This window comes from Dendropsophus ebraccatus, chromosome 10 (assembly GCF_027789765.1).
Source record: "Dendropsophus ebraccatus isolate aDenEbr1 chromosome 10, aDenEbr1.pat, whole genome shotgun sequence".
Taxonomy (NCBI): Eukaryota; Metazoa; Chordata; class Amphibia; order Anura; family Hylidae; genus Dendropsophus; species Dendropsophus ebraccatus.
Genome location: NC_091463.1, coordinates 94,057,509 through 94,081,577, shown reverse-complemented (window position 1 = coordinate 94,081,577; position 24,069 = coordinate 94,057,509). Strand labels below are relative to the sequence as shown.

Sequence of the window (24,069 nt, the reverse complement as noted above, 5' to 3'; positions counted from 1 at the left end):
GTCTGGAAGTGTTAAACCCCCACAGTGCTTGCTGGGACATGTAGTTCTACACATTTTTTTTATTTTTAAATATAATATCATAGACAAAACATAACATAAAAATACATATATAGTTCCAGCCTAGGGATAACAGTACATAGTGTTTCATGATAGTGTACGGAAGGTGGAGCAGCACTATACATGCGGAGCGATGCTGTGGAGCACAGACACCACGTAGCTGCTGCATTGCTTCAGTTCCTGACGAGTCATTTCTCATCAGCCAGAAGAGGCGGCAGTGATGGTGTAACGCTGGAACTGAAGGATGTGCAATGAGGATAGTGTCAAAAGAGTCCGGGGCTGTGAATATGGAGCCCCACAATATGACACCGAGTCTCCTGATGTAGCGTCAGTCCTACAAGTAGATACTAGAAGAGGGACCTGGCAAAGTCTCCGGCTTTGGCCTTGATTTTGGGGTAGGTGGCATGGATTTGTGCCCTCAGATGGTGCCGCGTTTCTGGTTGAGGGGTCACGTTGGGAAGATTTTGTGGACGCACCAGGAAATCCGAGCTGGCCGAGCTCATGGCGTAGAAGACGTTGGCTGTGCCCGGGATCACCAGCTCTGGGGGTGATAGAGTATCAGGGTTATACAAGTCCAACATATACAGTTATAAATAAATCCTATACTGTGTGCCCTGATTATACACCGATCAGCCATAACATTAAAACACATTGTGCTGCCAAATCAGCCCTGTCACGTATCCCCCCTGGACCCCACAGCCTTGTCACGTATCCTCCCCCCGGACCCCATAGCCCTGTCACGTATCTCCCCGAATCCCATAGCCCTGTCACGTATCTCCCCCCCCCAGACCCCATAGACCTGTCACATATCTCCCCAGACCCCAAAGCCGTGTGACGTGTCCTGTAACATTTCCCCCCGGACCCCATAGCTCTGTCATGTATACCCCCCAGACCCCACAGCCATGTTTCTGTGTAGCATTAGATATATGCAGGGTCTCACCTTTATTCCCAGGTAACAGCTGAACCAGTTCCTGCGGCCCCTGAACACTCATGTGATGTTTCCGGACAATCCTGTCAATCACTGTGGGAGCTTTCTCCTGACTGCTGATCTAATGCACAAGAGGACATGATTTATAGATGATATAGGAGACCCCGAACCTGGTGATGATTATATAGGAGACCCCGAATCAGGTGATGATTATATAGGTGACCCCGAACTGGGTGATAATGATGATATAGGAGACCCCGAACCGGGTGATAATGATGATATAGGAGACCCCGAACCGGGTGATGATGATGATATAGGAGACCCCGAACCGGGTGATGATGATGATATAGGAGACCCCGAACCGGGTGATTATGATGATATAGGAGACCCCGAATCGGGTGATTATGATGATATAGGAGACCCTGCACCTGGTGATGATGAGGATATAGGAGACCCTGAATCGGGTGATTATGATGATATAGGAGGCCCCGAATCAGGTGATGATTATGATGATATAGGAGACCCCGAACCAGGTGATGATGAGGATATAGGAGACCCTGCACCCAGTGATGATGATGATATAGGAGACCCTGCACCAGGTGATGATGATGATATAGGAGACCCCGAACTGGGTGATGATGATATAGGAGACCCCGAACTGGGTGATGATGATATAGGAGACCCCGAACCGGGTGATAATGATGATATAGGAGACCCCGAATCGGGTGATTATGATGATATAGGAGACCCTGAATCGGGTGATTATGATGATATAGGAGGCCCCGAATCAGGTGATGAGGATATAGGAGACCCTGCACCTGGTGATGATGATGATGATATAGGAGACCCTGCACCTGGTGATGATGATGATGATATAGGAGACCCTGCACCTTGTGATGATGATGATATAGGAGACCCTGCACCTGGTGATGATAAGGATATAGGAGACCCTGCACCAGGTGATGATGATGATATAGGAGACCCCGAACTGGGTGATGATGATATAGGAGACCCCGAACTGGGTGATGATGATATAGGAGACCCCGAACCGGGTGATAATGATGATATAGGAGACCCTGCACCTGGTGATGATAAGGATTTAGGAGACCCTGCACCCGGTGTTGATGATGATATAGGAGACCCTGCACCTTGTGATGATGATGATATAGGAGACCCTGCACCTGGTGATGATGATGATATAGGAGACCCTGCACCTGGTGATGATGATGATGATATAGGAGACCCTGCACCTTGTGATGATGATATAAGAGACCCTGCACCTTGTGATGATGATGATATAGGAGACCCTGCACCTTGTGATGATGATGATATAGGAGACCCTGCACCTTGTGATGATGATGATGATGATGATGATGATGATGATGTAGGAGACCCTGCACCTTGTGATGATGATGATGTAGGAGACCCTGCACCTGGTGATGATGATGATGTAGGAGACCCTGCACCTTGTGATGATGATGATATAGGAGACCCTGCACCTGGTGATGATGATGATGATGATGATGATGATGTAGGAGACCCTGCACCTGGTGATGATGATGATGTAGGAGACCCTGCACCTTGTGATGATGATGATATAGGAGACCCTGCACCTGGTGATGATGATGATGATGATGATGATGATGTAGGAGACCCTGCACCTGGTTATGATGATGATGTAGGAGACCCTGCACCTTGTGATGATGATGATATAGGAGACCCTGCACCTGGTGATGATGATGATGTAGGAGACCCTGCACCTTGTGATGATGATATAGGAGACCCTGCACCTGGTGATGATGATGATATAGGAGACCCTGCACCAGGTGATGATGATGATGTAGGAGACCCTGCACCAGGTGATGATGATGATGTAGGAGACCCTGCACCAGGTGATGATGATGATGATGATGATGTAGGAGACCCTGCACCAGGTGATGATGATGATATAGGAGACCCTGCACCTGGTGATGATGATGATGTAGGAGACCCTGCACCTGGTGATGATAAGGATATAGGAGACCCTGCACCAGGTGATGATGATGATATAGGAGACCCTGCACCTGGTGATGATGTAGGAGACCCTGCACCCGGTGATGATGTAGGAGACCCTGCACCCGGTGATGATAAGGATATAGGAGACCCTGCACCAGGTGATGATGATGATATAGGAGTCCCTGCACCTGGTGATGATGTAGGAGACCCTGCACCCGGTGATGATGTCATGCATAGTGATAGTCTCTCCTCACCCGCACGCTCTTGTACACGCTGTTCTCCTCCGCCGGCTCCACACGAGCACGAATGATCCGGAAATCTGCATCAGGATCAGGGAATTTTCCGGGCTCCCCGATGCTCTCAGAGGACACACTGTGTTGCACAGTCACATTCAGAGGACTGCCACACGATGCAGAACGTCTGTGTGTCCGCACGGGGGTCAGGAAGCCTTTGTGCGCTGGTTTGGGAGAGCTCTGCACATCCAGCGCTCCGACTGACGGGCTTTTCTGGTGCTGTAAGAAAAGATGAAGGTAAGTGTACAACTCCTGTCTCTTCCTGTGCACCGCTCTCTAGACCAACGTTTCCAAACCTGCGTCTGTTCAGCTGTTGTAAAGGTACAACTCCCATCAGGCATTGGCTGTCATGGCATGATGGGAGTTGTAGTTTGCAGCAGCTGGACAGGCACATGTTAATGAACACTGCACTACCTCATTGCAATCAACTATCAAAGGAGTAGTTAAGCAAAAAAAAAAAAATCTACCAAAAAGTGCGAGATTTGTAATTTATTTCTAATAAGTCTTCCAATACTCATCAGCTGCTGTCTGTCCTGCAGGAAGTGGTTTATTCTTTCCAGTCTGTCACAGTGCTCTCTGCTGCCACCTCTGTGCATGTCAGGAACTGTCCAGAGCAGCAGCAAATCTCCTTCTCTCCAGACTGGAAAGAATACACCACTTCCTGCAGGACATACAGCAGCTGATAAGTACTGAAAGACTGGGGATTTTTTTTTTTTATAATAATAGAAGTAAATTACAAATCTCTGCCACAATTATTTTTGCTGAACTACTGCTTTAAAGATGGCCTCAATAGTTGTATCATGGAGAGTGACCATACCGCGGTCAGGCCCGGCACCATCAGCCGCTCGCAGGGTGTATCCCAGGATACCAGGTGCATGCCGGGTCCAAAAGGAGCAGCAATGGAGGCCAAAAGGCTGTGAACAGAGAAGCAGAACATGGTCAGCATGACGTGAATATTTGGCCAGTGTGCCGCCATCTATACGTGTTACTGTATTTGTCCTCACTCTGTGCAGTGTGTGATGATCACGGAAGGCTTCCCGGTTGTGGGGACACTCGTATCCTGGTTTGACTCGATCTCACATGACAATCGGTAACTGCAAAAGTCAACAACAATAAAGTGGTTAGGTGCAGCGCCTGCTATTTCTACCACTGTGTCTCTGCGGTCAGGTAACCATAATGCTGTGGTGCACAATATGCAGTCAACAGTAGGTGGCACCAGAGAGCTGCTGGAGGAGAGCTACCCTGCATGCTCATTTCCCAGAGGGCATTGCATGGCCTAGAAGACTTCTTGCACCAGCTTCTCAGTCTCTTCAAAGAGAAAGAAACCCTGGACTTATCCTTTAAGACAGGGAAGGGGAAACTTCGTCCCTCCAGCTGTTGCAAAACTACAATTCCCATCATGCCTGGACAGCCAAAGCTAAAGCTTTGGCTGTCCAGGCATGATGGGAATTGTAGTTTTGCAACAACTGGAGGGTCGAAGGTTCCCCTTCCCTGCTTTAAGACAACGCTGGCTATTACCTCATCTATGATAACGGACTATAGGATGGATCGCCCTTCATATTTACCTCTCGTCCTCACTGATCAGACTCAGTCGCTGGAACCAGCCAGCAAAGTGCGGATCTGACGTAAGGCGATACCCCAGGCACACCGTCTGCAGGATACGGATCTGAGAGAGGGACTCAAACTCCTGCACAAATATAAGAGATATTGCTGGAGACCGTAGAGGGGCAGGGGAGAAGCTATGGAAGGTGCAGTGTGGTTATTACACTGGTCCCTATGGAGGTCCTGGTACTAACAGAGAGGGACTAGGAGCATAAATGGAAGGGAGGGCCATGTTATAGAATTATAACTAGAGATGAGCGAACCTGGAACATGCTGGAGTCCATCCAAAACCGATCATTCGACATTTGATTAGCGGTGGCTGCTGAACTTGGATAAAGCTCTAAGGTTGTCTGGAAAACATGGATACAGCCAATGACTATATCCATGTTTTCCACATAGCCTTAGGGCTTTATCCAACTTCAGCAGCCACCGCTAATCAAATGCCGAACGATCGGGTTTGGATGGACTCCAGCATGCTCGAGGGTCGCTCATCTCTAATTATAACCTTAGGGACCAGGATCTCCAAGTAAGACCTGTCAATAATATATCATATATGTAAAATAAAATGGAGCACAGATAAGCAACCGATTTTTCTAATTCATTTCACTGAGGGGAGGAGCCTGACACAAGGGTGTGGCAAAGAGTAATTCTTGTGCCGCCCCCTAGGATCCTGCATCAGTCATAACACAGTGTATCAGTTTTGTCTGGAGTGTTCCTTTAAAGGGGTTAACAAACAAGGCCACTTTCTTCCAGAGACAGCACCGCTCTCCAGTTAAGGTGTCGTTTGCAATTAAGCTCCATTATTTCAATGGGTCTGAATTGCAAAACCTACACCCAAACTGCAGATAAAAATGGTGCTGTCTCTGGAAGAAAGTGGTCATGTTTGTCTAACACTGGATAATCCAAAGCCCAAGAGCTGACACAGATAGCACTGGTCCCCTACGCAAGAACAGTACAGTATATGGGCTCCTTGCTCTCCATTTGCTCATCTTAGAGTCTTTCTTACAATAGATTATATATTAGCACAAAGCTGTGGCAGAAGCCCCCTCACCTACAGAGCCCCTATGCAGCTGCCTAGCTTGTACATCAGTCTGTCCCCCCCGTATAAGCCTCCACAGTATAAGTCCAGGCACTCACCTTCCTGCGCTTCTCAAAGTTCAAGTATCCGTTCTGAAAACAAAAGGATAAGTATGAGAAAAACATGAAGCTTCATCACAGCTTGTTGTATAAGCGAGGCAGTCTGGAAAGGGGTGTAGCTACGACTGGGTCAATCCATCACCCAGAGACCCCCCCACACACCACACACACCTCTAAGGTTGACTGCTTATGCCTGACCTGCTATACTTCAGCTCCAATGCTCAGCAGTACATGGAGATCTGTGCAGCAGCACTGATAGGAGATAGTAAATGTGTGTTAACCTTCCTCTCCCTCTCTATCAGTTTGGTAACAACATATATAGATCTGCAACAGCTAGAGGGCAGGAAACCTGTGGTCCTCCAGCTGACGCACTATTAAATTTTACAGTAAACCAGAAGCCATACTGTCTGGGGTCACACCATCGGCAGTAACCATACAATGCGGTGTCTAATCATATCAAATATGAAATAAGAAGAAAGGACTCACCTCCAGCTGATCCCGGATGGCCGAGTCCAGCATGACCAAGTCAGTGAGGAAGACCCCAAGATATGGGATGACCCCCTATGAGAGAGGAAGATATCCATGTCACACGGTTTTACTAGAGAGAGCGGTAACCAAGACAAACAGTGGGGGTCAGTTGTCCTTCTCTACAATACAGGCGTGAGGGTGTCTCTTACCGTGGCTCGGGGGTCTCTGGAGCGGGGAGAGTGTTTTTTGGAGGTTACATCAGGTGCGTCCTGAGACTAAACAAGATGTCGAGTTATAAGATGAGTTAATATAGCAGCAGAAGACAGAAGGACAGGGGGTCGGCCTCTCACCTGGAAGAGAAGCTCCCTCATCCGGGCGTAGTTGTCCTTCTCAGAAAACACCTCGCTCATTTCCTGGTAACTGCGCTGGACTTCCCTGAGTGACGTCAGGAATGTCTCATGAATATCTCACTATATCTATATACACATCCATCTATATACACATTCAATGAGGCCCTTTACCTGGAGGTCTCTGCCCACACTCTCTTCAGGCGATGCACAGATGTACTTTGTAAGGCCGAGAGGATGGCGTAGACGGAGGAGAAGTTCCTAAGGTTCCAGCATTCCTATAGAACGGACATTGGGTCATACAGAGAAGAGATCACTGGACTCCCATAGATATATGTATCGGAATACCAACATGGTGGACTCTATGAGCTTGGACCATCAACCATAACCAGAACTGGAAATTGATGTTACAACCAGTAGCGGGGCCGATGTAAGAGTTATAGGATTATCTGTGACCATGCGATAGTAGATACTAGATGATGATCCCTATAATTCCTCTCACCTCGGCCACCTTCACCCACTTCTCGATGACCCGTGCCCGTTGTTGTGGTCTCAGTTGAGGGTCTTGGACACAGGATGATGTCACGGCCCCCGACAGGCGGTTAAAGTGTCGGACGGTCTCTCTGACAGAGTGACATCGGTCACAGTGCTCTCCGCCCCTGTCTCTTCGAGACCACACGGACCCTAGACACTCATATGGGACAACTCTCAGGAACAGTGACTGCAAGAAAGAAAAACATCACAAAAATATACATGAGAAATAAAGACTATAAAGACAGTGGGAACGTAGGATTTCTCGACATTACGATTTCTCCACTTACAGCCTCCAGGCAGGTCAGTTGCTCGGCCACGTATCCGGCTTGGAATGTCAGGATATCTAAAGGGTCGTAGTGGTCGTTCTCGTCTCCCTCCGGGGGGCTATCCTCAATCGCAGCCTTCTTCCCGGCATGGACCTCCTGTAGTTTTGCTACTAGATTTGATTTCTTGAGTCTTAAGAAGCAGCGAGTCAGCTGTTCCCTCATGCCGGGGTCCAGTGATGTGAAGTCCCCGGGATACTGAGACATCCAGGCACAGAAGAGACTGCTGATACTGAGGAGAGAGCGTCGAGAGTGATGATACAAGATGGTGGACAACCAGAACATAGTACAAGGTTATTATCAGATCAGAAGTGCAGGATTAGGGGCCATTCACATCACATTATTACTGTGGTAGATATCGGAGTCCTGTCAAAAAGGTGTTCTGACATATACCAGGGCGTGCCTGGGTCTATCTGTGACTAGAATTGGTCTGTGTTATCTTTGGTCCCTATGGCTAGGCTACAGACTCACCACAGTATATGTTAGAATACCATCTTATGGCATATACCAGACGCTTACAGCCAACACATGATGTGATCAGCCCCTACAGCAATATTACAGTGGCATTGCTACTTCTCTCTGGTGCAGTGTTATTATGGAGGCCTAATGTGGGATTCAGGGCAACATCTACATCAATATCTACATCCTTCCTGGCTTGTCATGTGTGTAGATGTTATGTATTTGGTGATATGGATCCACTCATGATGTCATCAAACCTCTCAGTAGTGCAGCCTTAGGCTTCGGGCCTGTAAACTCCAGTGATCACATTACAGGATAGAAATAAAATATATGAATAGACCCTGCAGTAAGTTTGTAAAAAATATGTATTACTCACTCATCATCTTTTCCTCCATAAGAGTTCCCCACCGTCTGTCTGTAGTTATCATCCTGTAACCTGCAACCATAGGACACAATAACTCACACTATAGAATTGGAGAAACACGTTGGGAGGGGGAGAAGGGGTGAAGGCTGAAGGAACGGAGAGACATGTCGGGGGGAGGAGGAGTGACGGCTGAAGGAACAGAGAGACACAATGGGGACTGGACTGTAACGTAGTCAGTATCTACAATATAATATAGTCATAACCTGTGATGTTGTCAATGCCTGGAATACAATAAGCTTACTTAACTATAACAATCCTCCTCCTATATAAGATAATATACTTATAACCTGCTGTCATATAATATAATCATAATCTGTAATAGTATATAATATAATCATGACCTATAATAATACGTAATATAGCCATGATCTGTAATTTATTATATAATATAACCCTGACCTGTAAATAATATAGTTATCACCTGTTACATAATATAATCATGGCCTATAATATTATATAATATATTCTTGACCCCAATGTAAGGCCAGTTAAAGGGGTTGTGCATTGAATCAAACATCCCCTTTGTGCTTGCTTTGTTCTGGTAACCTGTTGCCCTTGGTTACAACCCACCTTTGGGCATCCATTAAGGTGGTCACACATGCTCAGTTCAACTGCAAACTCCTGATCTGTCCAATTAGTACTGGCAGTTGTTTTTCATTGTACATGCAGGCAAGGGGGATTGTGGGAAAGTGTCTGCATTGTTGCAGGAGGGGCCCCACATACAGGTATAATATATAGGATCACAACCTGTCAAGCAGCGTCCTCAGCACTTCATGAGTGTTGGTGAAGGTGCGATAGGTGGCGAGGAAGGCTGGGATGTAGGTGGTGTCCCCCAGAAGCCGGGCTTCAAGAAGATGGAAGACAAGTCTGGGAAGAGTGCCGGCCCGCAGAGCTAACACTCTAACAGGAGGCTGCGGAGAGGGAAGGATACGGATGATATAGATGATACATTAGCATATAGGGATGAGTCACCAGGTGTAAAGCAACACCTTGTACTTTGTTTGCAGGCGGTGCGGTACATAAATAGCTGTGTACCTGCCGACCGCTGCTACAACAATAGCACAAGGATTTACATATAACCAAATGATGAGCCATGTCATGTTCCCTATAGAATCAGAAACCTATGGACCAGAGCCAAAGCGCACCAACTCCAGTCTAGGCTATGCACACAGGGTTCAGCTCACAGAGCATTGTCTAGGACAGTGTTCTCAAACCTAGAACTCTCACATGTTGGGAGTTGTAGTTTCCAAATATATGAGTCTGAAGCCCAGGCTGCTAAGCTCACAGAGCATTGTCTAGATCAGTGTTCACTACACATATATATATCTTTACTAGTTTCTTACAATGTGTGGGTATTTGCACACTACAGAATCCCGATGGAACACTCGTGGCGGATTCCGCAGCTCGCGGCCGCGTGTCTCTGCTGCTTCTGTAGACTTCATTCTATGGTTTGGTAGATTTCGGCGTTCCACCCAAAGAATGAACCCGCTCATTCTTCGGAAGGACGGCAGAATCAGTCAAACCATCGAATGAAGTCTATGGGAGCAGCAGAGACGCGCGGCTGCGAGCTGCGGAATCCGCCACGAGTGTTCAGTCGGGATTCCGTAATGTGCACATACCCTAAAGGTAGGTTCACACTACGGAACCCGAGCAGAGAATTTCATAGCTCGTACCCGTTCACGGCCGCACCTCTCCGCCTGTGCCGTAGACACCATTCTGTGCACGGGAGGATTAACGGAATCGGGCTGACCATTGAATAGTCTCTATAGAGTTGGCGGAAAGGCGCGCGGCCGTGAACGGATATGAGCTACGGAATCCGGTGGAAATTCTCAGTTCGGGTTCCGTAATGTGAACCTACCCTATAAGTGTAAAGCTCAAGCTGCTAAGCTTACAGAGCATTGCTTAAACCAATGTCCCCAAGCCTGTAATTCTCAAGCTGTAGCAAAACTGCACATCTTCCAGTGTATTAAAAGCTTTCATTTCACAAAAGCCAAAGCTGCTAAACTCACAGAGCATTGTGTAATCCAGGTTCTCTATCCTTTGGCTCTCCAGATATTTTGAAACTATAATTCCCAGGTTGCCCACATTGATATCCTTAGTTCAGAGCAGGACTAGTGATATACGGGGTTTGCTGCCTCTCAATGCAAGCAAGGAAAGTTCTCATTCACTGACAGCAAGCAGAGATCTCCCAAATAGTGAAGCTTATTAGTTGTAGAACTATACGTATACAATGAAGTTGTCCGACTATTAACTTTCATCCCGTCTACAGTATAGAGGACAAGTATGCAATTGTACTCAAGACCCCACCTCCATCTCAGGAACGGCGTCCCAAGTCTCCTATTAAAATGGAGCCATTGATTGTCTATTGCGGCTGGTGGAGATAATGTGCATATGAGACTATCTGTTCCAATAGAACAATTCGAGCCGTTGCCCCCCTGTGACCATCCCCTTATGGTATAAGATGGTTGGACAATCCCTTTAAGCTTATATGATGTGACTGGACTAGTGTTCTACCCTACACTCAGGGTGTACTACTCTATTGCATATGTATGATCTATCAGCGGATGTCAGGGCATGCTGGGAGTTGTAGTTTGAAGTTGGTAAAACAACCGTTGATCACAATTAACCATCCTACAATCTATGCGAATGCTACAGGCACATAGTATACAGGTATACAGAAGACGTTGCGTTACCTGCTGGGAGTTTGCGTTGCGTAGATATATACTGTATATAACACCGTCCCGCTCCTCGTCTCCCTCATACTGTAAGACCTGGAAGAAAAAACACAGTGTTATCACATGGAGACGAGCCCGACGTAAGGCAAATCCAGACAAGAACCCAAAATCACCAACCTGCATCCATCTCATCATTCATCCCAAAGCCTCGCCCCACCGCGCAGATGTGGAGCGCCTCACCTTGCCGGGCAGAAAGTACCACGTCGTTTTGGAGGTGACACAGGGTCCTCCCCGTGACAGGCAGTTCAGAGCCACATTCATAGAAAGTAAAAAAACTGCTGTAAAGGGTGGGGAGGGCAAGCCGTGTACGGACAGGGACGACCGGATACAGGTGACGAGGAGAGAAAAGTGCTGGGAGGGGCACGAAGAACAGGGCACCTGGGTGAGGGATGAAAGGATAGAAGGTACAGGTGTGAAGAAAGGGAGGCAAGGGGTTAATGCCGGCTGAAGAACGGCTGCAAGAATAATGTCTGCATCCCAGGTGCCTCGGGTTCACACTTCCGGAAAAAGACACGTGCTCCTACAGGTAAATACAGCGCGCCGCCACCAACGCCCTACCAAACCGGTTCCTGCTGTGAATATTCATCAGGATGTGATGTATGCAGTGCCATGCCGGGACCACCGGGGGTGACTGGAGGCTGATTGGGGGGTATTGTTAGGGTAAGTTTTTGTAATTTTTTTAAAGACAAAATATGAAAATCACTAAAAATAATAATAGAGGATAAAGTGTAAGATATAACATTCCTAATCTTATGTTTCATCCTATATTCCCATAAGATATCAGAGACCTCAGAGTATAGACACTGCGGCTCTCCAGCCAGTCGGAGCATGATTGGAGTTGTAGTTTTGCAGACAAATAATATTATATTGGAAAGGTTCGGACATTTCAGTATCCAGCAATACTAATTATGTTATTTGTTTTATTTACTTGAAAACTTTCAGAGAATTTCTTTTTTTTGTAGTCCCTGGTGGACTAAGTCACTTAAACAGTACATTGCAATAGCATTGCATTGCAGTATACTATCTTATCTGTGCTCTGCTGGTAGCCTATGGCCCTCTATGCTGAGAGATCTTACACAGCGGCCATGGGGGCCTTCTGAATAAAGCTGGATGCCAAAACAACAGATCAGCAGCGGTCAGATAACTCCCTAGATGCCACAGGCCATATTGACTCTCGCATCTAGGGAGGTAAACTACTGGCATTTGGGTGATTACTGATGCCGGTGATGGATGGCAGCTGCATATAGTAGACAGGTACAGAGCGGGCCCAGCCCATACTCCCCCCCCCCCCCCCCCCCAAGCATTCTGTACATCGTAAATGAGGAATGGGATAACATTTATAGATATCATCTTTCATTCTCTGGCGTATGTACTGTTTTTATTCAGTCTACAGCTGGATCACAGTAAATTACTGATAATTATTGAGGTTATGAGTTTTCACATGGACCCACAGTCATAATGTGATGTTATTGGTCACGTTTAGTTTTACATTGACTGTAACTACCACCGTGCCATGACTAAGGGCCCATGAGGCCTGAAACGCGCCGGAATCATGTCTCATGTACATGGAGTGTAACTAGTGTGAAATAAAACTGCAAATCAGTTTTACTGGATGCCGGAGTCTCCTGAGCGGTGACGTCATCTTCTCCGGCATCCAGGAGTCGGGTGAGCTGGAGGATCCCCTGTATCTGTCTGCACCCCGTATACTTACACCCTGCACTATAATCAGGGGACACAGAGACGGACGACCGGAAAACATCATATACAGCGGTGCCTTGGATTATGAGCATTATTCTATATGGGACGGCGCTTGTAATCCAAATCCACTCTTAAACCAAAGCAAATTTTCCCATAAGAAATCACTGATATGCAGACAATTGGTTCCACGCCCCAAAAATAATGATTTATTATTCTGAACAACATGTAAAACTAATGAAACAAACATTCAGAAACAGCAGAATCTGTGATATTATAAGTTACTGTACAGTAATGGAGAGGATGGGAAACACAAGGGCGGACAGAGACTGCAGGGAGCATGAAGGAATGAGCAGGGCAGATGTGGGCACATACATGCAGCACTCTCTGTCCGGGGAGAGAGGGGTTACAGCTATGGAGAGATTACCTCCACAGTCTTGTCCCCTGATGCAGGCCTCAGCCTGTTGTGGATCTGCTATGATTTGGAAGGTGAGGGAGACTTCCTGGGTCAGAGTACAGGGCTGTAGACCCCACTATGCAGACCATGCCCCTACCCCACTCCCCCTCCCACCCAGTACAGGGAGCTCTTACACCAAAGCAATGCTCTTATACCAAGTTACAATTTTGAAAAACTGTGAGCTCTTAAACCAAAATGCTCTTAAACCAAGTTACTCCTAAACCAAGGTACCACTGTATTACAAAGCAATGTATAATACAATACAGAACGGATGCGTTTAAGTATTGAAATGTACGGCTTTAAGTTTCCGTAGGTTTCTCATTAGATTTTCCACAAGAGTAGTAAAGCATGGTATGATACGGTATGATATGATAAGATATACAATGGTATGATATGGTATTGTATTATATGTTATGTTATTGTATGGTATGATATGGTATATGATTTAGTATGATATGGTATGGTAATGACTGGTATGAAATGATATATGATATGGTATTGTATTGTATGATACATGATATAGTATGATGGTATGATATGGTATTGTATTGTATGGTATTGTATGATATATGATGTGGCATGGTATGGTATAGTGTAGTATGTTATGATATTGTATGGTATATAATATGGTGTGGTATATGATCTGATATGGTATGGAATGGTAAGGTATGGTATGATATAGTATTGTATGGTATTGTATTGTATGATATGATATGGTATAATATAGTATAGTATGATATGGGATGGTATATAATATGGTGTGGTATGATATAATATAGTATTGTATGATACATGATGTAGTATGGTATAGCATGAGATAGTATTGTATGGTATATAATATGATGCGGTATTATATGATATATGATATGGTATAAAATGATATGGTATGGTATTGTATGATATGATATATGATATGATATAATATAGTATACTATGATATGGGATGGTATGGTATATAATATGGTGTGTTATGATATGATTTATGATGTGGTATGGTATAGTATGAGATGGTATTGTATGGTATATGATATGGTATTGTATGGTATATAATATGGTGTGGTATATGATATGATATGATATGGTATGGAATGACATGATATGGTATGGAATGGTATGATATAGTATTGTATGGTATAGTATTGTATTGTATGATATGATATGGTATAATATAGTATGATATGGTATGGTATATAATATGGTGTGGTATGATATGATATGGTGTGATATGATATGGTATTGTATGATACATGATGTGGTATGGTATAGCATGAGATAGTATTGTATGGTATATAATATGGTGCGGTATTATATGATATATGATATGGTATAAAATGATATGGTATGGGATTGTATGATATGATATATGATATGGTATAATATAGTATAGTATGATATGGGATAGTATGGTATATAATATGGTGTGTTATGATATGATATATGATGTGGTATGGTATAGTATGAGATGGTATTGTATAGTATATGATATGGTGTGGTTAGATATGATATTATATTGTATGATATAGTGTTATATGGTATGATATGATATTGTATGATAGGATATATCATATGGTATGATATGCCTCACTATTACATCCGACAAAAAGAAAAATATACAGTCAGAAAACAGGCAAAACATAGTCCTAAGTATTCACTGTTGTGTTTTTCCAATGTACGTCTATGGTTACGTCAAACCATACATTTCAATGTGTTTTCCCGGCATTCACAGGTATACGCTTGTATATGTGACGTGATGGGGCCTCCAGAAATTTGGCACAGTGCCCGCACTGTCTGAATGTAACCTAATAACTAGACGTATGCGCTGTACCTGTTTCCTATTGTAACATGATAGTAAAGAACACAAAAACAGTTCCCCTAGTTCTGCGTCTGGTAAGGATTGATCTTTTATCAAGTCTACACTTCAGGTATGAGATTGAAAGGCGTCATTTTCCAGGGAATCCAGGGATCAGGACGAGAAGATTTATCCAGATTTAATTAAAGGAGAAGTCCGGCCAAAATTAATTTTTGATATGTTGTTACTTATGAAAAGTTATACAAATTTCTAAGGTACATTAATTATGGAAAATGCACATATAGGGCTATTTCCCGAGAAAGAAAAAAAAGTCATCCTGAACACTGTACAGTCCCTCGTAGTCAGTGACTCGCTGGTTTAGCCCGGAATTGTCTCTGTTACTTCCTACCAACCAGCTGATTCTATTGGTCATTCACTGAGTCACCACCATACAGTATATATTATTCTCACACAGTACATATACAGGGAGGAAAAAGTAGTGCACACAGTCCCTGAAGACTCCGCCATACAGTATACATTATACTCACACAGCACAGGTACAGGGGAAAGAGTCCTGGAACACTGCACACAGTCCCTGAAGACTCCGCCATACAGTGTACATAATACTCCCACAACACACATACAGTCCCTGAAGACTCCGCCATACAGTATACATTATGCTCACACAGCACAGGTACAGGGGAAAGAGTCCTGGAACACTGCACACAGTCCCTGAAGACTCCGCCATACAGTGTACATAATACTCCCACAGCATACATACAGTCCCTGAAGACTCCGCCATACAGTATACATTATACTCACACAGCACAGGTACAGGGGAAAGAGTCCTGGAACACTGCACACAGTCCCTGAAGACTCCGCCATACAGTGTACATAATACTCACACAGCACAGGTACAGGGGAAAGAGTCCTGGAACACTGCACACAGTCCCTGAAGACTCCGCCATACAGTGTACATAATACTCCCACAGCACAGATACAGTCCCTGAAGACTCCGCCATACAGTATACATTATACTCACACAGCACAGGTACAGGGGAAAGAGTCCTGGAACACTGCACACAGTCCCTGAAGACTCCGCCATACAATGTACATAATACTCATACAGCACACATACAGTCCCTGAAGACTCCGCCATACTATGTACATTATACTCCCACAGCACACATACAGTCCCTGAAGACTCCGCCATACAGTATACATTATACTCACACAGCACAGATACAGTCCCTGAAGACTATCTACAGCCTAGGAACACAACCCAGCCCCTTCCTATCCCAGCCGAGCTATTAGTATACGGTAAGTGAATTGTTTTTGTACAGAACAATACATGTGATGGTAGATAATAAATTTCATGTATAACCTACATCCAGGGATTAAATAAATAAATAAATAAATAAATAAATAAATAAATGACAAAGAAGCAGAAGAAATAAAAGAAAAAAAATCAGGGTCAGTGTAGAAAAATACTGTAATTAAAACATTCAGAATCGAGGGGGAAATGCTGTACATCCTGTATACTCCACCAACACACAGGGAAACGCTGCGAGTCCTGTATACTCCACCCACTCATAGGTATAGTATGTGAGTCCTGTATATGCCCCCTACTCATAGGCAAAGTCTGTGCGTCCTGTATACTCCACCCACTCATATGGAAAGCCTGTGAGTCCTATATACTCCACCCACTCATAGGGAAAGCCTGTGAGTCCTGTATACTCCACCCACTTATAGGGATAGCTGTGAGTCCTGTATATGCCCTTTACTCATAGGGAAAGCCTGTGAGTCCTATATACTCCACCCACTCATAGGGAAAGCCTGTGAGTCCTATATACTCCACCCACTCATAGGGAAAGCCTGTGAGTCCTATATACTCCACCCACTCATAGGGAAAGCCTGTGAGTCCGTTATGCTCCACCCACTCATAGGGAAAGCCTGTGAGTCCGTTATGCTCCACCCACTCATAGGGAAAGCCTGTGAGTCCTATATACTCCACCCACTCATAGGGATAGCCTGTGAGTCCTATATACTCCACCCACTCATAGGTAAAGCCTGTGAGTCCTGTATACTCCACCCACTTATAGGGATAGCTGTGAGTCCTGTATATGCCCTTTACTCATAGGGAAAGCCTGTGAGTCCTATATACTCCACCCACTCATAGGGAAAGCCTGTGAGTCCTATATACTCCACCCACTCATAGGGAAAGCCTGTGAGTCCTATATACTCCACCCACTCATAGGGAAAGCCTGTGAGTCCGTTATGCTCCACCCACTCATAGGGAAAGCCTGTGAGTCAGTTATGCTCCACCCACTCATAGGGAAAGCCTGTGAGTCCTATATACTCCACCCACTCATAGGGAAAGCCTGTGAGTCCTATATACTCCACCCACTCATAGGGAAAGCCTCTGAGTCCATTTATGCTCCACCCACTCATAGGGAAAGCCTGTGAGTCCTGCATATGCCACCCACTCATAGGGAAAGCCTGTGAGTCCTGCATATGCCACCCACTCATAGGGAAAGCCTGTGACCCATGATTACGCTTCCCACATATACAGAAAGTTTGTAAATCCTGATAACTCTCCAAACATAAAGACGCACCAACAACAACAATAACTCAGAGACAAAAAGACAGTAAGTCCAGACTACTGTACACAAACACACACAAAGTCTGAGAGCCCTGCTTGCCCCACCAAAGGACTCAGTGTCGGACTGGCCTACCAGAGGACTGGAGAATCCTCCGGTGGGCCCCCAGCTTAAGAACCTGCCCAAACACTGACTGACATGTTGTTTCTTACTGGTTATTTAATGGTGGACCCCCAAAATCATTTCCTCTGGTGGGCCCCAGATACCTCAGTCCGACACTGAAAGGACTCACAGGTTCTCTCTGGAGGTGAGTGAGGAGGCCTCGAAGAATGTAATCAGCCTTTCTCATGAAAAAATGTCACAAAAAAAAAAAAAACAGATATTCTTGAGCTCAGCACCCTCTCAATCTCTGCTGCCCTCCAGACACTGACCTAGACCCCTGTAACCTTCCAGCCTGCAAACAAAGGTTTCTAATCTACAGCCATAGATACAGTCAGATATTTCTTTCCTGAGAGACATGGAGGCTACTCTTAGTGTGACCAGGTGACAGAGAAATTATACTATGGCGGACAAAAAAACTAAAAACTGTAAGAGGCCTAAGTCAGAACTGTTGAAACAAGAGCAAAAGGAGTCTACATACAGTTACTGCACTGATGGGATGAGGAGCAAAGGTTCAGCTGGAGATGGGGAGCAAGTAAGAAGGGGTTGGTTCTGTGGGGAGATGGGGAGCAGGTAAGATGGGCTTGATTCTATTACCATAGCTGGAGATGGTAAGCAGATAAGATTGGTTTGGTTCTGTTCCCATAGCTAGACTTGGGTGGCAGATAATATGGGTTTGGTTCTGTTGCCGTAGTTGGAGATGGGGAGCAGGTAAGAAGTGTTTCATTCTGTTCCCATAGCTAGACTTGGGTGGCAGATAATATGGGTTTGGTTCTGTTGCCGTAGTTGGAGATGGGGAGCAGGTAAGAAGTGTTTCATTCTGTTCCCATAGCTGGAGATGGGAGAGAAGATAAGATGGGTTTGGATCTGTTACCATAGCTGGAGATGGGGAGCAGGTAAGATGGGCTTGGCTCTGTTCCCATAAGTGGAGATGGGAGAGCAGGTAAGATGGGCTTGGCTCCGTTCCATTAGCTGGAGATGGGAGAGCAGATGAGATGGGTTTGGTTCTGTTCCCATAGGGTGACATAGCCAGCAGATAGCATAGGTTTGTTTCTGTTCCCGTACCTCGCTCTGGTCATCTTTGGACTCTTGTCTCAGACGGAGTCCTCGTCTCTCCTCCTCCAGCGCTGTCTTCAGTGTGCGCAGGTTCATGTGTGTAACCACAGACTAAACATGAAAAAGGGACAACATGGTGACCATACAGGGCAGCAGGATAAATCTAGCATGTACCCCATATTACACACGTGACAACTACAAGCAAAATAACAAGGAGGCCGCACCAAAGACTGTTATAGCAGTTACTCAGGTGAGAAATATTTGTACTGAGATGGTACTTACCAACGCTCAGGAAACCAACGTCACTGTGTCACCTAGACACAACATATCACACTCACAGGGTTACCAGGCGTCACACCACAACACATCGGGAAGGCAGATCCTGTCCAGGGCTTGTGGTTGTCACCTTAAGAAGGAGGTGCCCAACTACAGAATAGATGGGAACGCTCTCTTTTTGTATAGTTCTCTCTCTGATATCCAAGTAGCGATAAGAACTTGTTGGCTATGGGTCTGTTTTAGCAACGCTGGATGTCGATGGGAACGTCTCGCAGCCAATCTAGGTATCTTTTAAGAACTGCTCAGCCTCACCTTGTTCTCTGACTTGCGTCACATCCTGGGGTTCAGGAAGAGAATCAGGAAATCTGCAAGAGAGCGCTTCCTGCATCGAGTAAATGCCCAGTGCCCCGGTGTACACAGAGCATTGTCTGTGTAGTGTTATGGTAGAGCTGTGGTCCCAGACACCATTGTATTACCAGGCTGGACGCTGCGTGGGACTACAAGCTCTTCTGCTTTCTGAAATGTGAAAAAAAATGAGCGTACACATATCTACGACTTCCTCTTTTCTTCCATGAACCAACACTTTGTAAATTTTCACAATTTAGACATAAAATCCTTAATACGGTATCACCATTTCTGATAATAAATGTATAGAGCGTTCCTATATATCATAAAGGGCAGTCACATCCTCTATGGACATCAGAGATACAAGGATCGGTCCTCAGTTACATAGAATACAGGAAAGAAAAAAATAGAAACTGTCAAACCTTAGGTTCTTGCTGAGTACAACACTTTATCAGCTGCAAGAATGGAAAAAACTTTTTGCCTAATGTCCGCCTCCTATGAGTAATAATTTATCATCTGTGCTTAAAGAAATAACTACAATAATTCTGCCTCACATATACAGGAATATAACTACTATAATATGAACAAGCCAAAAAGACAGAAATAGCTGCACATCGCACCCATGGCTGACACGAAAGCTTATTCAGCTACATTTAAAACCAACATCAGAAGTTAGTATATAATTTGGCCAAACCATATTGCCTCATGTACCACGTGCAGGTCTTCTGATACACATGAGTCCCTAACCAAAAAAACATCACTGTGCCAGTCAGCGACCACAATCCCCGCAAAACGTGCGCAAGCAGAGAAGGGGGGCCACGGAATGGCCCTGCAACCCCATTGTCACAGGACCAGACCCTAAAGGTTCCCCCGAACCCCGCAGGCGCACGTTTTGCGGGGATTGTGGTCGCTGACCGGCACAGCGATGTTTTTTGGTTAGGGACTCGTGTATCAGAAGAGCTGCACGTGGTACATGAGGCAATATGGTTTGGCCAAATTATATACTAACTTCTGATGTTGGTTTTAAATATAGCTGAATAAGCTTTCATGTCAGCCATGGGTGCGATGTGCAGCCATTTCTGTCTTTTTGGCTTGTGCATATAACTACTATAATACTGCTCCTATATACAAGAATATAACTACTATAATACTGCCCCCTATATACAAGAATATAACTACTATAATACTACCCCTATATACAAGAATATAACTACTATAATATCGCCCTCTATGTGTGACCAATGTATTACAGTGATCCCTCAACTTACAACGGCCTCAAGATACAATATTTTCAACCTACAATCTTCCTTTCTTGACCATCGTAACTTGAGACCAGACTCAACATAAAACATACAACATAAAACATCCAATGCTACGGTCAGTCAGGATCTGCGGCACATGTAAATAAGTAGATGATCAACCAATGAAGATGGGCGTTTTACTGATAAATCCCCAGTATTAGTGTTATTATGAAATGCCTGCACTGGTTGGCTGTCTAGTAGATTCTGTGAGTATAGTGTGATACTACATGTCCTGTGCTGCATGGAATTTTGGTCTTATCATACAATGGTTGTCCTGGAACCAATTGATATTGTATGTTGAGGGACCACTGTATAGCCATATACAATATGCAGGGATGTGGCTATGCTGAGGTCCGCTCTTCATGTTCTCTACTCTCTGATATATTATAAAGGACTGTGTCACCACTCAGGTAACAGAGAGATGCAGGAGGGACATGGACAGTGTACCCTAAGCTCAGCCCCGCCCACTGTCCCTGCCTACTTGTCACAATCTGCCTTAAAATGGCAGTGGGCAACTGGGCGACGGTCCCTGGCCTGAATATGTGAAACAGAAGACAAGACGAACAAACACAATAAGAATAGTCAGCAATCTGTGTCACAACGGCTGGGTAGCAAAAGTACAAAATCGGATCCAAAAGCGTATTCAAATAACAGGCAATAAGGTCAGAGGCAGGCGGCAAGCAAGGGAGGACCAAGATACAAAACGGATGAAAAAAAAAACCTGATTGTGTGCATCCGATTTTTTTAACGTACAGCAAAACGTAGTCGACCTCATTTTTGTGTCCGTTAACCCCTTAGCGACCCATGACGTATCTGATACGCTCTGAACGGCGCTGATCCCGGCTGACACGTGCAGCCGGGCAGTGCCTCTGTTAGCCGGCGCGGGTCCCGTTGCCGCGTCGGCTAATTAAGCACTTCAATGCAGCTGTCAAACCTGACAGCTGCATTGAAGTGCTTTATGCACACTATCCCTGGTGTCTAGTGGGACGGATCTCCCCCCCGCGATGCGATCGCGGGGGGGGAGATCCGTTCTTCTGCCCGTGGCGGGCCTCAGCGTCGGAATGACGCTGATCCCGGCTCGGCAGTAAATTGCTATGGCCTGCAGCAGGCCATAGCAATCTATGACCGATCTGATGGATCTTTGCTGTGTATATACACAGCATTGATCTCTATGAGAGATCAGTGCTATGTATATACAAGCCCCCCAGGGGGGCTTCTAGTCCATGTAAAAAAAAAAGTAAAAAAGTGTTTTTATTAATAAAAAATCCCCTCCCCTAATAAAAGTCCAAATCACCTCCCTTTTCCCATTTTATAAATATAAATTAATAAATAAATAAACATATTTAGTATCGCCGCGCGCGTAATCGCCCGAACTATTAATTAATCACATTCCTGATCTCGCACGGTAAACGGCGTCAGCGCAAAAAAATCCCAAAGTGCAAAATTGCGCATTTTTGGTCGCATCAAATCCAGAAAAAATGTAATAAAAAACGATCAAAAAGTCGTATATGCGCAATCAAGGTACTGATAGAAAGAACACATCATGGCGCAAGCCCCATATGACACAGCCCCATAGACCAAAGGATAAAAGCGCTATAAGTCTGGGAATGGAGCGATTTTAAGGAACATATATTTGTTAACAATGGTTTGAATTTTTTACAGGCCATCAGATACAATATAAGTTATACATGTTATATATCATAGTAATTGTAACGACTTGAGGAACATGCATAACAAGTCAGTTTTACCATAGGATGGACGGCGTAAATGCAAAACTCCCCGAAATCAAAACAAATTCATTTTTTTTTCAATTTGACAGCGCAAATGATTTTTTTCCGGTTTTGCAGCATATTTTATGGAAAAATAATGCCTGTCATTGCAAAGTACAATTGGTTTCGCAAAAAATAAGCGCTCATATACGTCTCTAGGTGAAAAAATGCAAGCGCTATGGACTTTTAAACTTAAAATGGAATAAGCAAAAGCGCAAAAACGAAAATAGGCTTTGACCTTAAAGGGGTAGTGCACCCCAAAATTTTTTCTTTCAAATCAACTGCTGCCATGAAGTGCCAGAGATTTGTAATTTACTTCTATTAAAAAATCTCAAGCCTTCCAGTACTTATCAGCTGCTGTATGCCCAGCAGGAAGTGGTATTATTTCCAGTCTGGAGAGCAGGAGAGGTTTTCTATGGGGATTTGCTCCTTCTCTGGACAGTTCCTGACATGGACAGAGGAGGCAACAGAGAGCACTGTGTCAGACAGGAAAGAAAACACCACTTCCTGCTGGACACACAGCAGCTGATAAGTACTGGAAGGCTTGAGATTTTTTAATAGAAGTAAATTACAAATCTCTGGCACTTCATGGCAGCAGTTGATTTAAAAGAAAAAATATTTTGGTGCACTACCCCTTTAAGGGGTTAAAAAAACAAAAAACTAATCCGTTTTGATCTGTGTTTTTTTTTTTTATAATGGAAGTCAATGGAAAAACGGATGTGCACAAATGCATCAGTTTTTTGCACCCGTTTTTTTTGCAAAATAAAAATGAAAAAACAGATTGCAAAAACGTAGTGTGAATCCAGCCTAACCATTACCTGACCAGAGGAAACTAGCAGAGCAGACCCGGGTGGGGTAGGGAAACCAATTAGCAGAACAGAAGGCATAAGACACAGTTCAGACTGGGCACAAACAAAAGCAATTAAAGCACAGAATAAGTGGAACATTATGGCCAAAAAAACTGTCTCGGACGTACCTTACACACTGAGGACTGCGCCAAAGTTCCATCACATGCATTCATAACAGACTGACAGACATAGTTCTTTCCTTCTCTTTTCTCTTTGGAAACAATGAGGATTATTTTTATTGACATAAAAATCACTAGTTTGTTCCACTTGTCATGCGCAGTACGCCATGATGGGTCTGGTATATAACAGAGAGTCAGCGACGGGGAAACTAGAAACATCAGTGAAACATGACACATGGAGGGAGATTTATCAAACATGGTGTAAAGTGACACTGGCTCAGTTGCCCCTAGCAACCAATCAGATTCCACCTTTCATTTTCCAAAGAGTCTGTGAGGAATGAAAAGCGGATTCT

At 44.7% G+C, this 24,069-nt stretch overlaps 1 protein-coding gene across 6 annotated transcripts; it reads right to left on the bottom strand.

The window, feature by feature from the left end:
• Positions 1–51: 51 nt before the first annotated feature.
• On the bottom strand, positions 52–23,872 carry RGL2 (ral guanine nucleotide dissociation stimulator like 2). Of its 6 annotated transcripts, none has more exons than XM_069985432.1 (18): positions 23,852–23,871; positions 19,068–19,169; positions 11,261–11,338; positions 9,315–9,478; positions 8,520–8,579; positions 7,649–7,916; positions 7,330–7,548; positions 7,002–7,105; positions 6,831–6,915; positions 6,690–6,755; positions 6,499–6,573; positions 6,013–6,045; positions 4,839–4,960; positions 4,278–4,367; positions 4,091–4,187; positions 3,235–3,492; positions 998–1,106; positions 52–598 (listed from the first exon to the last, which is right to left on the bottom strand). In XM_069985432.1, the coding sequence occupies exons 2-18, from the start codon at positions 19,152–19,154 to the stop codon at positions 405–407; spliced, it is 2,109 nt and encodes a 702-aa protein (XP_069841533.1). In that variant the 5' UTR covers positions 19,155–19,169; positions 23,852–23,871; the 3' UTR covers positions 52–404. The 6 variants fall into 6 exon arrangements, with proteins under 6 accessions (XP_069841533.1, XP_069841534.1, XP_069841535.1 ...); XM_069985433.1 differs by lacking the exon at positions 23,852–23,871 and adding an exon at positions 19,341–19,851; XM_069985434.1 differs by lacking the exon at positions 23,852–23,871 and adding an exon at positions 19,647–19,850.
• Positions 23,873–24,069: the final 197 nt, after the last annotated feature.